General features: G+C 34.5%; 3 protein-coding genes and 1 pseudogene across 5 annotated transcripts; all 4 read right to left on the bottom strand.

Moving 5' to 3' along the window:
• Window positions 1-22: 22 nt before the first annotated feature.
• Window positions 23-2,198, bottom strand: LOC111303665 (pentatricopeptide repeat-containing protein CRR2, chloroplastic pseudogene; annotated as a pseudogene). The gene has a single exon (XR_016326984.1). The product of XR_016326984.1 is annotated as a pentatricopeptide repeat-containing protein CRR2, chloroplastic pseudogene (transcript).
• Window positions 2,199-2,776: 578 nt separating this feature from the next.
• Window positions 2,777-5,394, bottom strand: NRPB7 (DNA-directed RNA polymerase II). The gene is made up of 6 exons (XM_022900090.2): window positions 5,168-5,394; window positions 4,685-4,850; window positions 4,532-4,582; window positions 3,817-3,882; window positions 3,661-3,729; window positions 2,777-3,203 (listed from the first exon to the last, which is right to left on the bottom strand). Exons 1-6 carry the CDS (start codon window positions 5,281-5,283, stop codon window positions 3,141-3,143), a joined length of 531 nt encoding a protein of 176 aa, XP_022755825.1. The 5' UTR covers window positions 5,284-5,394; the 3' UTR covers window positions 2,777-3,140.
• A 1,266-nt stretch (window positions 5,395-6,660) lies between these two features.
• On the bottom strand, window positions 6,661-12,465 carry LOC111303669 (serine/threonine-protein phosphatase PP1-like). Of its 2 annotated transcripts, none has more exons than XM_022900091.2 (4): window positions 11,132-12,465; window positions 8,688-9,247; window positions 8,388-8,606; window positions 6,661-6,833 (listed from the first exon to the last, which is right to left on the bottom strand). In XM_022900091.2, the coding sequence occupies exons 1-3, from the start codon at window positions 11,322-11,324 to the stop codon at window positions 8,433-8,435; spliced, it is 927 nt and encodes a 308-aa protein (XP_022755826.1). In that variant the 5' UTR covers window positions 11,325-12,465; the 3' UTR covers window positions 6,661-6,833; window positions 8,388-8,432. The 2 variants fall into 2 exon arrangements, with proteins under 2 accessions (XP_022755826.1, XP_089598754.1); XM_089742628.1 differs by lacking the exon at window positions 6,661-6,833 and adding an exon at window positions 8,091-8,227.
• Window positions 12,466-12,489: 24 nt separating this feature from the next.
• Window positions 12,490-14,968, bottom strand: LOC111303670 (ras-related protein Rab11C-like). Its single transcript, XM_022900093.2, has 3 exons — window positions 14,732-14,968; window positions 14,452-14,649; window positions 12,490-13,220 (listed from the first exon to the last, which is right to left on the bottom strand). The coding sequence occupies exons 2-3, from the start codon at window positions 14,614-14,616 to the stop codon at window positions 12,735-12,737; spliced, it is 651 nt and encodes a 216-aa protein (XP_022755828.1). The 5' UTR covers window positions 14,617-14,649; window positions 14,732-14,968; the 3' UTR covers window positions 12,490-12,734.
• Window positions 14,969-15,023: the final 55 nt, after the last annotated feature.

Below are 15,023 nucleotides of genomic sequence, written 5' to 3' on the forward strand. Positions count from 1 at the left end.
TTTAAATGTAACATGAAAAAAATGAAAACAATACAGAAAAAATTATATATAAATTTAACAAAAATAAAAGAATATATATTTTTATTTAATGTGTTTATACAAAGGAAAAGAAAGCATATTACTACCAATAATCCCCACATGAACAAACTCCATTCTGGAAATGGTGAAAGCGATTCACATCGCTAACCAGAATCTCTTTGTTTGCAAACTTGGAAATGAACTTTATAAATGAGTGGCAGTCTTCACATAACCTTAAGTTCTTTGTTATCCGAATGGTCTCCCCTTTATTCGTATTGATGAGTCCAAATGCAACTGCCAGTTTTTCACTGTGACCCAATAGAATGCGTTCCTTCTCTCCTTCATCGAGATCATAGAGCAGGACTTTAGTTTGCGGCACATATCCCTTCTCCTTCATCTCTGCAGACAGTTTAATCAACAAAGATTGGATCTGTTCAATCTGAGGATTGTGCTCATCAACAGAAACAAATGAATACAATTTTCTTTTGACTTCAATCCAACTTCTGCCTGGAACTTTTTGCAGTGAGCGAGTTTCTAGCAACTCCCTTACTCTCTTTACCTCATCCCACATCTTAGCTTCTGCATAAATATCAGCTAGGAGTACATAATTCCCAGCACTTCCGGGTTCAAGTTGAAATAGCCTACTGCTAGCTCTCTCTGCTAGCACTACGTTACAATGAATCCTACATGAGCCAAGAAGTGAACCCCAAACCTTAGCCCCTGGTGCAATCCGCATTTCATCTATAATCTTAACTGCCTCTTCTAACCTATTGGCACGACCAAGAAGATCAACCATACATGCATAGTGCTCAACACTAGGATATATTCCATGTTCTTTATGCATTGAATCAAACAAACTTTTCCCCTCTTCAACAAGACCTGCATGACTGCAAGCTCCTAAAACACTGATAAAAGTTATAGGACTCGGTGAAACTCCTTGACAAATCATCTCTTGAAAAATCTGCATTGCTTTCTTCCCAAATCCATTAACACCATAACTCCAAATCAATGAATTCCATGACACAACATCCCTTTTCTCCATCTGATCAAAAATCAGTTGCCCCAATTCAAGCTTACCACATCGTGAGTACATTGTAATAAGAGCATTTATGACTGGCAACACTGAATCAAGCCTTCTCCTCAGAATATAAGCATGAATCAACTTCCCTTGCTCCAAAGCAGCCAAAGCAGCACAAGCTTGAAGAACACTAACCATAGTAACCGAATTTGGAAGCCAATCATGAGTCTCAACCATCATTTCCCTAAAAAGTTCCAATGCCTCAAACGGCTTTCCATTTTTCGCATAACAGGCAATCATTGCACTCCAAGAAACCACATTCCTGACAGGCATCTCTCCAAAAACAAAACTCGCATGTGAAACGCAACCATACCTCGCATACATATCCACCAAAGTAGTCATAACATGAACATCTGCCTCGAACCCATGTCGTAAAATATGAGTATGAATCTCTTTTCCATTCTTTAAAAGCGAAACAAAACACTCAGAAGCAACACAAGCTTTAAGCACATAATTATAAGCAAAGCTATCCGATGGAGTTCCAATTCTATTCATTTTTCTATATAAGCCCAAAACTTCTTCCCCGGAACCAGCCAAAGTAAGCTCTCGGAAAAGAGCATTCCAAACAACAATGGTTCTATTACGCGTTTTATTGAACACCTTGCGAGCATCATCGAGGGAATCCAAAGCGCCGTACATACAAATAAGTTTGGTAACCAAGAAAGGATCTTGGTCGAACCCATTTTCGGAAATATGGGAATGAAGGGATTGGGCAAGGGAGAGGGAGTTTTGGTTGGCGCAGGAAAGGATAAGGAGTTCGTAGGTTCTTTGAGAAGGGTTGGGTTCTTGGGAAAGGAGCTTGAGGGCTTGTTTAAGGTTGCCTTGTTTGCACAAGGATTGGATCATTTCATTGCTGTTAGGTGTTGAAGTTGTGATCGAGGGGTTTAAGGTAAGGGAAAAGGAAGGGAGTTTCGGAGGAGTACAAGGTCGGCTGAACAGTGACCATGGTTGCTTTGGCGGAAGGGTGTGTAACACCCTCATTACTCGAGTCTATTTTTCCTTTTCAAGACCGATCTCTGATTTGATGTTTTCGTTCTATTTTCGGGTTGAGATTTTTTGTCTCACGTGCATTGCATGCCCAACGTTAAAAAAAATTCTCAGCATCTCAAATTATATTCCTTTTAATGCAACATAATCATTTTTTATTCATAAATATATGTCTTTTATATTTGAAATAAGCAAATTTTGCATCATCGTTATTAAAATTAAAAGTCTTAACATTTTATTAATAAATTATACTTAATAATAAAAATAATACATTAATACTTGTAAATTATTCAAGCTCGATTAAAATAAAACAAAAATTTAACTTAATCATTATCAAATCAAATTCAAACTCAAGTAATTCGATTTATCAAATAAATTAAATTTAAATATTTTAACATTCAACTCGAATAATTCACAAATTTAATCAAAATTTTAAATTTTAATATTTTCATTATTTTAATTAAAAATTATTATTATACCTCATATACATATATATATATATATATATATATATAAATTTAAGCTTAAATTCAAGTTCAAACACATAATTAAGCATAATATCTAGCTTGAGAATCAAACTTATTTTTTATTAAACGAATCTAATCGAATAAATTTAAATAATTCAATTTATCTCAAATCAAATTTGAACTGAAAAATTAAAACTCAATCAATCTCAAACCGAGTTTCAAATAATAAAATTCGAATTGAACTCTGAACTTCTCATTATATAGACTCGATTTAGTTCGATTACATCCCTAATTACACTTCTATTTGCAATAAATATATTTTTAATACATATGATTTTGAACTCATACATATGAATCCCGTGGGTTTATGTTATTCCCTCCTATTAATGGTGAGAATAATCTGACACTGGAAAGCAAATGAAAATTTTACAGCTTATTATAAAAAGTTCCTCAAATAACTAAATTATAACACAAATGTGCCAAACCCGAAATGCAGTTGGAGAGGAAAATCCATGTCCATGGAAATATATGAGAACAGAACCATACAACAGTTAACAAGGCAATGGGAAACCAAAATTTCCATGATCAGACTAAGCTGTTGTGGGATCATTAATCACACCCAAGAAATCGTCCTTTATGGTACCAATACAGAACTGCAAGGAGAACATCATTAATATTTGATGAGATGGGAATAAAATGTAAAGTTTTAAATCCTAACAAGTACAAAGAACACAAAGCTAAAATATGTATAGCCTAAATGATCTAACATTGACTTGAAATTTGATGTCTTTGATCTCACAACCATAGCACAATCATAGACAGATGTGAATTTTTAGGTTGCGTAACATGGTTTTTTAATCATACCGATCGAGAAGAGGCATACAGTATAAAGGATAAGAGGATCAATAATATGATTGTTAGAATCGTATCACTAAGAAAATTAAACTCCAATGCAATCTAGAGAAAAGGATAACTTATTCAGTGGTTCATGATCTGGAAGAAAAGATTGTGATTCATTGTTCTATTAGGATATTGTATCCCAAATAGGAAGAAACAACAGAAATAATGAGTGAGATAATAATGGAGAGGAAGAAAGGGTCAAGTTTATACTATTTCGGTGGCATCTACGCGGGTTCCAATTATCTTCAAGCGCACTTCGCTGTCTTTTTGAATCTTAACCTGTAAAATGATAAATGATAAAGTCAAAAACAGGATTTCTACAACAGAAAATTAACAACTCTTGCCTTAAAATGAACTGAAGTATACCGATCCATCAGAGGTAGTATAATTAGGCATATCTCCAGACTGAAACTCCATATCATCTGGAATCAACTGAAAAACACAATTTCTATTACACATATGGAAGATGTACGATAGAAAAGGGAACTTTGAACCCGTCCAGGAATTCAGAAATGAAAAAATATGGCAAAGCTTAAATTATAAAGAAATTTCAGCACAATTAACAAGTCAAGGATGCAAATATGTAATCAAGTAGAATTACCACCGATAAACAAAAGTTTCGTAATATTTGATTGAAGTCATTCATGAAACATATCCAAACAGGCATGCTTACAGCAAGTTACTTCTTCCTCTCTCACACATTAATCATCACCCAGATTGCTAAGGTGAAAGAAAAATAATCTTAAAAAATGAAACTCATGTTCTCTCCCATGTGTCATCAAAATAGAAAATCTCTCCCTGACAAAGAAACTTTCTTGTTCAAATACAGAAAATCCTAGATTCAATCCTGTAAATACTTTATCATAAGATCAAAAATATCATTTACCAAATAATTATGCCAACTCCATAGCTTCAAAAAAAGGAAAATCTGAACCTTTGAAACATTGTATATAAGAAAGTACAATCAAAGCCAAAGCTCTAGGTACAACATAAATATGAAAGGGATTATGTGAAAAGATTCCATGACAAAAAGAAGACATAATTCCCTGCAGATGCCATGATGTAAGGAAACAAGACTTACATGGTTAGAAACAAAAATTTGAACAGGCCCAGCTTCTGCAAAGAATCCCATCTGAATGAAAACCACAAATCTAGTTACAAACATAAAAAATGGCAGCAATCATTAGTTAACAATCCAATTAACAAAAAATAAAAAATGAAAAGGAATGCATGCCTTGTTCACCATAGTAACAGCAGCTTCCAAGATCTCCCCCTTAAATGGTCTAAACACAACACATTGATACTTAACAGGGAATGTCACAAACCCTGTCCCATCTCGAATCAAACCTTTCCCAATGTTCTCTATACCCGTTATCGCCACCACAAAGCCATGTCTACCACTGCAAAGAATTAGCAAAGTTACCAATTTACAAAATTCAGCCTAGATTATTTTAGATTCTTTAAACCAATCAAATAATCAGAACCCAATGTACCCATGACTATGACTAAGCTTTTGGGAACTTAAAGGGAGCCATAGAAGCTAGAACCCTAAACAACCCATTTATTCTCACATTTTCTGCCTCTTTAAGCTATAGAATCGCCTCAAAAAATCAAACAAATTGAATAAAATAAAAAAAAAAAACCCAAACCAAGCAAGAACATAATTTTTGGTCACAACCCTTTCGAAATCGTGAAGGAAAGGAAAGAAAAGAAGAACCTGCAAGTGCCCTCAACATCTTTCATAAGCTTGGATACGAGGTTTTCCCGCAGGTTACGACCGAAGTGGCGAGGATGCAACTGCATGTTCCTCTCCAAGACTATGTGGAAAAACATGTTTTTTCTTTTTTTTTCGAATGAGAACGGACCTTTTCCCTACTGAAGTTTCAACCTAAAAGCAATCAGGTCAAGAGGTTGAAGACTTGAAGCTGCTTAGTGAGATGCATTATTATGGCTTTGGATTTCCGGCCCTTGATTTCATTTATAGATGGTTTTTGTTTCTTGGGCTTGGGCTGGTTGCTTCTTTGCAGGGTTACCAATTGATACCACGTTTTGGGATTTTGGCCTGAGATTAATTCAACTTAACTTTATAGTTTCATTTAGATCATTTGTCACTGTTATATATTTCTTCATTATTCTGCCATTGTTAATACTGATTGGCTGCAGCTTTCCTTTTTTAGAGTGTACAATTGGTGTATGATTTTCCTTTCTTTTATACTAAAAAATACTTCAAAAATGAACCTGTTCGTGTTCGTGTTCGTGTTCTTATCAGTATCGAGCTAGAACAACCTGTTCATCTTGAATACCCTCCCGTCCATCGAGCAATTGTTGCCATCCAAAACTCAAGAAATAAAATTGTTTATAAGGGTAATGCACGCATAAACACTAAACCTCCATTCGCAGTCAAATGAATCTGTTCTGACTTATAATAGTATTAAGGTCTATGATCTACCATAACTGGCTAGCAGCTAGCTGATATCAGTATATTACCGGCTCAGAGAGGCCATGAACTTGTGATCCATGAAAATGCATCATATTCAACAGAAGCAACAAAACTCATGCAAGGTTTACAACAAAAGAAAATTGGTTAAAGTCTACCTATGGAATCCATATTTTTCACAAATAATGTATGCACATAGCAATCAGGATTTCTGTGAATCTTTAACTGAAAAGAATGATATTGTGGCCTTTGCTATTTAAAAGACAGTTACTCCAAACTAAGATGCTCAAAAGGTTGTCTCTTGGAATTCATACGACTAGAAAAGGGTTTTCTTGCAGTTCTATTTAAAAAAAAAAAAAAGGGCAAACATTTTTCCATTTTCTCTACATTATGTGCATGAGTTATGATTTGATCAATCAATTTGTGTCTTTTTTTCCTTGTCAATCTATTCCAAATCATAATACTTTTTTTTCAATGAAAAAATAGGAGGGAAAATGAAAGATAAACAATAAGTATAAATCATGTTTTTTCTTTTCTTTTTACCTCTAATCCAATATTTATGTTTTAAGTTATCTCCTTTATTGTCCATTTTTCTTATTTATTTTTTCCCATTTTCTTATTTATTCTTTTTCTCTCTCCAAATCCCTCATTCTTTTTACCAACTCTTCTCTCTCACTCTTCGCTTCTTAGGTGCAAAAAATAAATAAATAAAGGAAAGCACTAAAATGACCTTGGTACTAAAAAAATGGGAAAAAAAAATCAAAGACACCACGTGTCAAACATTTGTTGAGCTCAATGTCAACCTTGTATTGTCTTTTGATTTCATATGGTTATAAATAATCTAAACAGAAAACCTGTACCCTTAACATGGTGAGGAAATGGTCATATTGCATAACACATACCAGCAACCTAACCTTTGAAGGTTTCTTCTCAAATGACAATTGGACTGCAAGAAATATGTCAAATCAACAAAGACAAAGTAGAAATTAGGTTCACAAATGACAAGGATAATCAAAAGTTTATAAGGACTGTTACAAATTAGAAATCATAAAGTTATTACATATGGGACAAATGAAGAGTCACACAGAGATGATAAAAACAGCTTTTAAAAACCTTTACAAGTTCAAACTAAATATTCCATGCTTGTTAAAGACATACTGTAAACTGATCAACAACATTAAATACGTGTGACATTCTATAAGAATTCCAAAAAACATGTATATAAACACAAGAAAGGATGACAAATGATAACAAATATAAATACACAGTTTGCAACTTGTAAGCATGGGAATCTGCGACCTAGTTGATCTATATCTGACAAGCTTTTGTGGTTAGAATTACATAATACAGTTAACATTTCCCTGCTAAAAAATAAGTTAGTGTTCAAGGGCTCTCAGCATGTCCAACTAGAAAAATGATTCTAAACCAAATCTTCCAAAACAAACATAAGAGTTCAACATTTGACCTATACCATTGGGTTAATGAAGCCATAAGCAACTAACAAAGCAGTATGTTGGTTATGGTACTTCTGAGAATTGTAGTATAATGGACAACAGATTGGTTGTTATTAAATGGGACAGAGACAAATAAATGTTGAAGTAGAGTTGTTTCTTCAGTTATTACTAGCCATGGTAGATGAACAGAATAAACCGGGACAGAAAATTTGGAAGGATTGCAAAGCATAAGTAACAATGATGATGGAATACAGATCCCAAGACCAAGGTAGAGGCGGTGGTTTCATTCAAGAGATTGTAAAATTATCATTAAGAATTAAGTAAAACAGAGATGACTTAATGCTACAAACAATGACATTTTCTGTACTTTGGGTAAACTATGGAAGCTTTTCTTCACTGAGATAGTGACCCTTTTGCTTCACCGCTGAATCAGTAATTACTTTAATGCTGGGTTTCACCTCATATCACTAGTTAAAGTTTCAAAAAAGAAGAAAGTGATAACAGGGTGAGTCATGACACCAACGTAACAAAATCAGGGCTTCAGAGTAAGAAGGCATAAAATTAAAGCACAAAGGTCGAAGTCAAAATTCAATGCCGCTCCACAGGATGAATTTAACTCAAATCTGTGTCTAGACAGGACAAATAAGTCATTCTGTTTCTTGAACGTAACTTCTCTACATGTACAGTTCTATAAATTACAATGTTTCTCTCATGAGGTCTCAAAGAGTTCCACAAATTACAAATACCATGTCTCTTAGAATCCATCAAGCTTAACTCGGTTGTCCATGATAATAGTTGGCACCAAAATTGTTTTTCCTTTTAACATTTTGATTCATGTAGAGAGTCAAATCAGAGGAAATTATGGCAACAAAAATTTACCGTAACCCTAAAAAATCCAACAAAAACAATAGACAATTAGCAAAAGCCAACATTAAGAATAACATTTCAAACTCTCTAAAATAGATCATTAAATTCATGGTTTTGTATCGCCACAGACATACTAGGGTTACAAGGTTATGTAATAAATGTGATAGATTGAAACTTACAATAGCCATTCTACATGGGAACAGAAACAGCAGTCATCATGTCCCTCAAATAAACCTGGACTTTTTATCTGCAGGCTTAAGAATTTGGAAAGAGCACATTAGGCTTTCATCAACACTCATCATTGCACCAGCATTATCAAATTCGCCACAATAGTTGGGAGCGGAAAATATTGTAACAAGCTGTCTGTCAGCAAAGAACTCGTATCCATCTTCAACAACCTGAAAGAAGTATTATGGTTAGCTGCTTAGCTTACACACTCACACAAATAAAGAAGGAAGCAAAGAACAAATGTCCCCAACCTGATGGGCACGGCAAACAAGGTCCATGTCATTTTTCATTAAGAAGTCAGAGACTCTATCTGGGCCAAAGGTGAATGAGACTCCTCGATCATTCAAACCCCAGCCTTTGATATCCCTGCCAGGATCTGACCAAAGTAAATCACAAAGCAAACCAGAATCTGGAACATCAGTTGGACGGGTTAAATTCCTAATTTGATCTAAATTAGTTAGATCAGGGGAAAGGCCACCATGCATGCACAATATTTTGTCATCTATTAGAGCAGCCACTGGAAGACAGTTAAAACAATCAGTAAATGTTCTCCAAAGTCTCACATTGAACCTTTGTTTGCATTCATCATAAAATCCATAAATCCGATTAATAGAAGCACATTCATGATTCCCTCTCAAAAGAAAGAAGTTCTCAGGATATTTGATCTTATAGGCTAGCAAAAGGCATATTGTTTCTAGACTCTGCTTGCCACGATCAACATAGTCCCCCAGGAATAAATAATTAGCATTAGGAGGGAAACCCCCATATTCAAAAAGCCGCAGAAGATCAGCATACTGCCCATGAATGTCACCTGAAAGAAGAAAAACAAAAGAACACAAATTATTAAAATTTCTTTTAGAAAGTTAAAGGCCAACTGTCAAAATTAGGAAGATATATTTCCAGAACTGATATTTAAAATAGCAGGTGAAATATAAGCTGTATACCATGTTTCTTCACTTTACCATTTTGATATAGTTGCCACCTCCACCTAAATTGAATTCAATTAAAACTCTAAATTCTTCCAATATTTGGAACTATCAAGCAATATATTTCCAGTATTTCTTTAGGCTGCATCGCCCTATTCATAATTGGAACTACCAAGGAGTACCAAACAAGTATTATTTCTTCAGTTTCTGCCTATAGTGGAAGCAACCTGTTAAAGTTAGTTAGATTAAAATGAATTAAAAAAGATGAGGAATCATTTAGTCCATTGTTATTATAATGGAATCTGTCACAACAGTACAAAAGATTCCTCACCATTGATTTTCCTAAAAATTGTATAGCTTTAACACAATATCTAAGAACTTTGAGGTTGTTGAATCAAGCACCCACTGTTTGTTTTCCTATAGAAGCCATTGAAAAAGCCCCATGCATATAACATAGAGAAATAAAATGCAAAACACTGAAACAGGAAATATCTAAAGCTTGCAAGGAGGATATTCCCATTATTGCATAGACTTGACAGTCTACAAAGCAAGAAACTGTATAGCGGAAATCTAATCAAACAAGGTGTTTGCTTACAAGCAGTTATTTTAACAAATTTAAAGGGCATATATAATCCATTTAGTCCTCCCAAAAAGGGCAACCTGCTCATCAACTTAATCATCTAATCAAATTGATAAAACCTGAAAAATATGATGCTTATAGTATAAATCCTTGCAACAATCTTCTCAAACCCTCCCAAGAAAAATGATTATTCTAGCAAAGAACATCAATGATGACATAACTTTTACCCTATTTTCTTTTCTTAAACCTCATTATTGAGCAAGTGTAAGATAAACATTTCTACATAATGCATTTCTTCTCTTTTCTTTTCTTTATTTATAGTGAAGGCTTCCATAATGATAGGGCTCCATACTTTTTATGTGGTTCTATCATTTACATGATCTTGTCTTCCTCCATCACGTACAAAGCTACTGATAAATGGTTTCCACTTGAAGCAATCAACAATCCTTAGAGTACTAGTTGATGGTTAACAAAACATCCTGCTTTCCCCTTCCACTCCTCTGCAATAGCTGTCTTTTCTCTAGGAGACTTTCCGGTCCAAACCACAGAATCCTTAAGTAACTAAGATAAAAAGAAGCAGCTAACCAAGTTTATAACACCCTTATGTCTAGACTAGCTTCCCCCCTCCCCCCTTTAGCATTAAAATCCTACGAAACCTCAAAGATGGAATGCATCAAGACGGTTAGAATTTCACACTATTTGGATGATATGCATAGCAGAGTCATTTGATAGCTAATAAACTACGTATTCAACCTCATTTTCAATCTGTTCTAAACAACAACTAATCTCATAATGTCATCTTACCTTCAATTAAAAAAAAAAAATCTGGATAAGAAACCAACCATACCACAAACAACATCAAAAACATCAATTTTCAAGTAATGCAATTTAAGCTAGAAATCAAGTATACCCTCGATGCAGCCCCAAAGGACACACAAAACCATTCAAAAATATAAAAACAAACACTTCCTTCAAAATTTTCAACTTTTCCCTTATCCAATCAAATTCACAAAGAAAAAAAAAAGAAGGAACATTTCTTCAAAGTTTTCAACTTTTTCCCTTAACCAATCAGAATTCAAACACCCAAAGCCCAAAACTAAATATCCTAAACCTCAAAAGATAAACCTCCACCTTTTCTCAATTGAAAAAAAAAAAAACTAATATACATTGAAAAAAAAAAAAGGCGTACCACAGATCTTGATGGGAGCTTCAAGTTCAAGAAGATTAGGCTGTTGAAGAAAGATTCCTCTTGCAACAGTGCAAAGCTGACGGATCTCACCTTCCATCAGCTGCACTTGCTTAGCTGGCCTCGCTTGCTTAAACTCCAATAAGCGACATATTATATCATCCAAAAGAGCAGGTTCCATTGAAGCAGATCCCATAATTTGGGCAAATAATCCAAAACTTTCAAACAAAAAGAAAACTCAACTTCTTTGATTTTCTCTTCTGGGTTTTTTGAACTGAGCTTTGGTTTGGGGTTCTCTAACAGGGAGGCGGAGAAGAATGTGACCTGTCTGTCTTTTCGTTTTTGTTCTAATTCATATTTTTTGTTTGACATAAAAGTAATCGTTCCGACGCCATATAAAAATGATAAAAAAAAATTTAAATAAAAGCGGCGGTGACTGCAACTCCGATGCGGCGGAGAAGCCTATATTTTTATATCTATGCATGCATGAATGATGAATCAGATTTTCGTCGGAGTCGCTAAATCCGCTCTCTTTTATATAATAAAGGCTTCGAAAATGCCATTGCTTTGTGATAAAATTACGAAAATGCCCCTAGTTCCTACCAGTAGTATTTGTTTTTTATGGGCATTAACTGAAAAAACAATTAAATTAACATGAGGTATCGATGATGCACACTCACCATGCTTGTGGGGACACAAGTCATCATCAACAACATCATCACCACCACCACGATCGCCATCATCATCATCACCACGAGAAAGGAAAACGTTGGGATTAAATTGAAGAACAGAGGCCAATCTGGTGCCGAGTAGCTCAGAGAATACCAAGATATTAAACATAAATTTCCAAGGAGCTTACTAGCATGTCATGACTCTAACCTAATTCAATCTGTTGGGGGTGATGGTTACTGGAGCTGTTATTTTGATCAAACCAAATTCGTTGATGGTTGATCTTCTCTGAACCCTTGTCTTCTCTACTTGTGCTCTGAGTACCACTCTACCCCATGCTTAGAGATTTTTTTCGCATCTTAATGGAAAGGACACCGATGGACATTAATGTTGTATGCTTCAAATTGATATCAAGGACACCTGTACTGTGCATGGCTATCAGCTATTTTTTTATTATTTTTCCCCATCAGCCTATCTGTCAAGGATTTTGGATAGCACGTTCTAAGATGGTTATGCCCCATTTGTGCAGATAGGAAGCGGTAAGCAACCTCAATGGCACCATCCAGTCCATCCCCATTTTTTTATGGCGAGTCAGCAACCTAGTTTGCACATTAACTTTTTTATTTCCATTTGAACAAGTCAATTTTCTTGAACTCTGGTAAGGTAACCTACAGACGAAATTAGGGTTTGAATTCAGACAAAAGTTCTGTTTGTACCTTTCAATTCTAACAACCATAAACTTTTAATAAGCCATACAGTGTCCTGGCGGACCCAGTCCTGTTGAAAAATAAGTATTTTACACATCTCTCTCTCAGCCAAAAATTGACAAAAAGAGTGGAAAAAAAAAAGACAAGCGGAAAAGAAAGGAAAAAAAAAAGAGAAAAGGCCTGCTTGCTAGCAAATATTTTCCATTCCTCAGATATAACCTATCACCTTTTTAAGTAGAACAGCATCCTTTCCTATTGTTCCCTGATGCATCAGCTACATTAATTGTAGTTCCTTGGCTGGGAAGTGTGGTACTAGCAGCTGCTTCCTGTGCTGCCAACGCCTTTTTGCTTATGATATGGTAGATCTCATTCAATATAGTTTGGAATGCCTTCTCAACGTTGGTTGCTTCCAGCGCTGACGTCTCAAGAAACGAAAGACCTTCTCTCTCAGCCAGAGCATGACCATCCTCCTCAGAAACAGCTCTGAGATGATTCAAGTCGGATTTATTTCCGGCCATCATGATGACAATGTTAGAATCCGCATGGTCCCTCAATTCACGCAACCACCTTTGAACATTGTCAAAGGTTTGCCTCTTGGTTATGTCATAGACGAGAAGTGCACCAACAGCTCCTCTGTAATAAGCACTAGTGATAGCTCGATATCTCTCCTGACCTGCTGTATCCCAAATCTGTGCCTTAACAGTCTTTCCCTCCACCTAAATCATGGAAAAGAAGACAAAATTAATGGCAAAAAACAAACCAGCAATTTACCAAACTGCATTACCATGATTACCAATTAACGAATAATCAAATGAAGGTTCTAATAAATCTAATATCAAAGGCAGGCAAACACAAGACAATGTTTCTTTTTTCAGAATCAAATTCCCAATTATGTCATGGGCCCATAAAAACAACAATACACTCCCCATTATTAAAATTGGAAAAAAACAGCATAATAACAGCTTGGATTAATATAATAACTTAATTTTCAATTCAATAAAATAATCTGCCAACAAATAGGAAAGGTTTTAGAAAACAAAGCCATTTTCTATTTTCATTTTCTTGGAAAATGAAGACATGAGTGAAAAGTGGTAAATGAAAATGAAAATAAATTTTTAAAAAAATGAAAATGAGTTGAAATATTAAAAAAAAATTTCAATTCTGTTTTGCTTATAATCATATTTGAACACTTTTTAATGGTATTAATTAATAAATACATTATTATATTTATAATTAGATGTCACTAACAGTAATATCATTGAATATTTTATTTATTTCCTTATTTTTACAATTTTAGAAAACAATTTTTATTTTTGTTTAACGAATACATTTTTTAGAGAACAAAAAATAGAAAATAAAAATAAAAAACATTTTCTCACACCAAACAAAGCCTTATTTTCTCACTACCCAAAAAAGTCTTCTAGTCCTTCCAAAATTTAGTAGCCTGGATAAATAAAAAGAGTCAAAAACAGAAAAAATAAAAATAAATAAATAAAAAACCTTTGAATTAATCAACTCTCTGAAATTTCTTACAAGTAGAATTTGGTACTAATATAGAAATGGAACAATCATCTGAACTCAACTATAAGATTTGAATGTAAAATGCATGACGCGAAAGCGCCTGTAATGATCATCACTATCGATCATCGTTTTTCATACCTTACTACAAATTATTCAAAATTTACTTCAAAATTAAAATCAGAGTGCAGGAGAAAGCAAGAGAAAGCAATCGGATTGGTCAAATTAACATAAGATTTCAGTAAACTTAATCATGCAAAATTTTTCGAAACTAAATCAGATCAGAGGTAATCAGACAAGTTTAAAATATCAGGTAAAATTCTAGAAACTTCGAGAACCTTTAATTTTCAGCAAAAAAAAAAAGAAGGAAGACACAAAAAACGTACATTAAGATGAACCAAAGAGGAGTTGATTGAATAGATGAAAAACCTGGAGGGTTCTAGTAGCGAACTCGACGCCGATAGTGGACTTAGATTCCAAACAAAACTCGTTTCTGGTGAACCTAGAGAGAATATTCGATTTTCCGACTCCAGAATCGCCGATCAAAACGATCTTGAAAAGGTAATCGTACTCGTGATCTACTCTATGAGCCATCTCTCTCTCTATCTTATCTCTTCTCTCTCAATCCTGCAAGATCCAAAAATCAATCAATCCAAAAAAAACTAACGAAAAAAAGAAGAGAGAGAGATCCGGAAGCGATTGAACTTACCCGACGTGGATAGATCGAGAAGAGAAATTTCTCCAGAGGGAAATTGATAATTCTGGAAAGCTTATACTGTAATTTTCACGAATTTAAAAAACAAACAAAAATTAGGAGTTATCGAATGGGAGAAAACGGAAAAAACGATGACGATTGGACAGAGGTGGAAAAGGGGCCAGGGAGGGCTTTGATTTTTGAAACGGGCAAGAATAAATAGAGATTTTCTATTTTGTTACGGTTTTCGCCGAAGGGATGAATTGAAATGGTGCCGTGTCAATGGCAATTTTGTGAAAATGACTAT

This window comes from Durio zibethinus, chromosome 13 (assembly GCF_047325235.1).
Source record: "Durio zibethinus cultivar Kanyao isolate XHJ-2024 chromosome 13, ASM4732523v1, whole genome shotgun sequence".
Classification (NCBI taxonomy): domain Eukaryota; kingdom Viridiplantae; phylum Streptophyta; class Magnoliopsida; order Malvales; family Malvaceae; genus Durio; species Durio zibethinus.

What these genes read in the sequence shown, in the direction of transcription:
- LOC111303670 (XM_022900093.2), bottom strand. Translation starts at nt 14,616, where the DNA reads ATGGCTCATAGAGTAGATCACGAGTACGATTACCTTTTCAAGATCGTT. An exon ending in TCGCTACTAGAACCCTCCAG is followed by an intron (nt 13,221 to 14,451) that starts GTTTTTCATCTA and finishes TCCATGATTTAG; the next exon opens with GTGGAGGGAAAGACTGTTAA.
- LOC111303669 (XM_022900091.2), bottom strand. Translation starts at nt 11,324, where the DNA reads ATGGGATCTGCTTCAATGGAACCTGCTCTTTTGGATGATATAATATGT. An exon ending in AGCTCCCATCAAGATCTGTG is followed by an intron (nt 9,248 to 11,131) that starts GTACGCCTTTTT and finishes TTCTTCTTTCAG; the next exon opens with GTGACATTCATGGGCAGTAT. An exon ending in TTGTTTGCCGTGCCCATCAG is followed by an intron (nt 8,607 to 8,687) that starts GTTGGGGACATT and finishes TACTTCTTTCAG; the next exon opens with GTTGTTGAAGATGGATACGA.
- NRPB7 (XM_022900090.2), bottom strand. Translation starts at nt 5,283, where the DNA reads ATGTTTTTCCACATAGTCTTGGAGAGGAACATGCAGTTGCATCCTCGC. An exon ending in CTGTTACTATGGTGAACAAG is followed by an intron (nt 4,583 to 4,684) that starts GCATGCATTCCT and finishes GTTTTCATTCAG; the next exon opens with ATGGGATTCTTTGCAGAAGC. An exon ending in GCGTAGATGCCACCGAAATA is followed by an intron (nt 3,204 to 3,660) that starts GTATAAACTTGA and finishes TTCTCCTTGCAG; the next exon opens with TTCTGTATTGGTACCATAAA.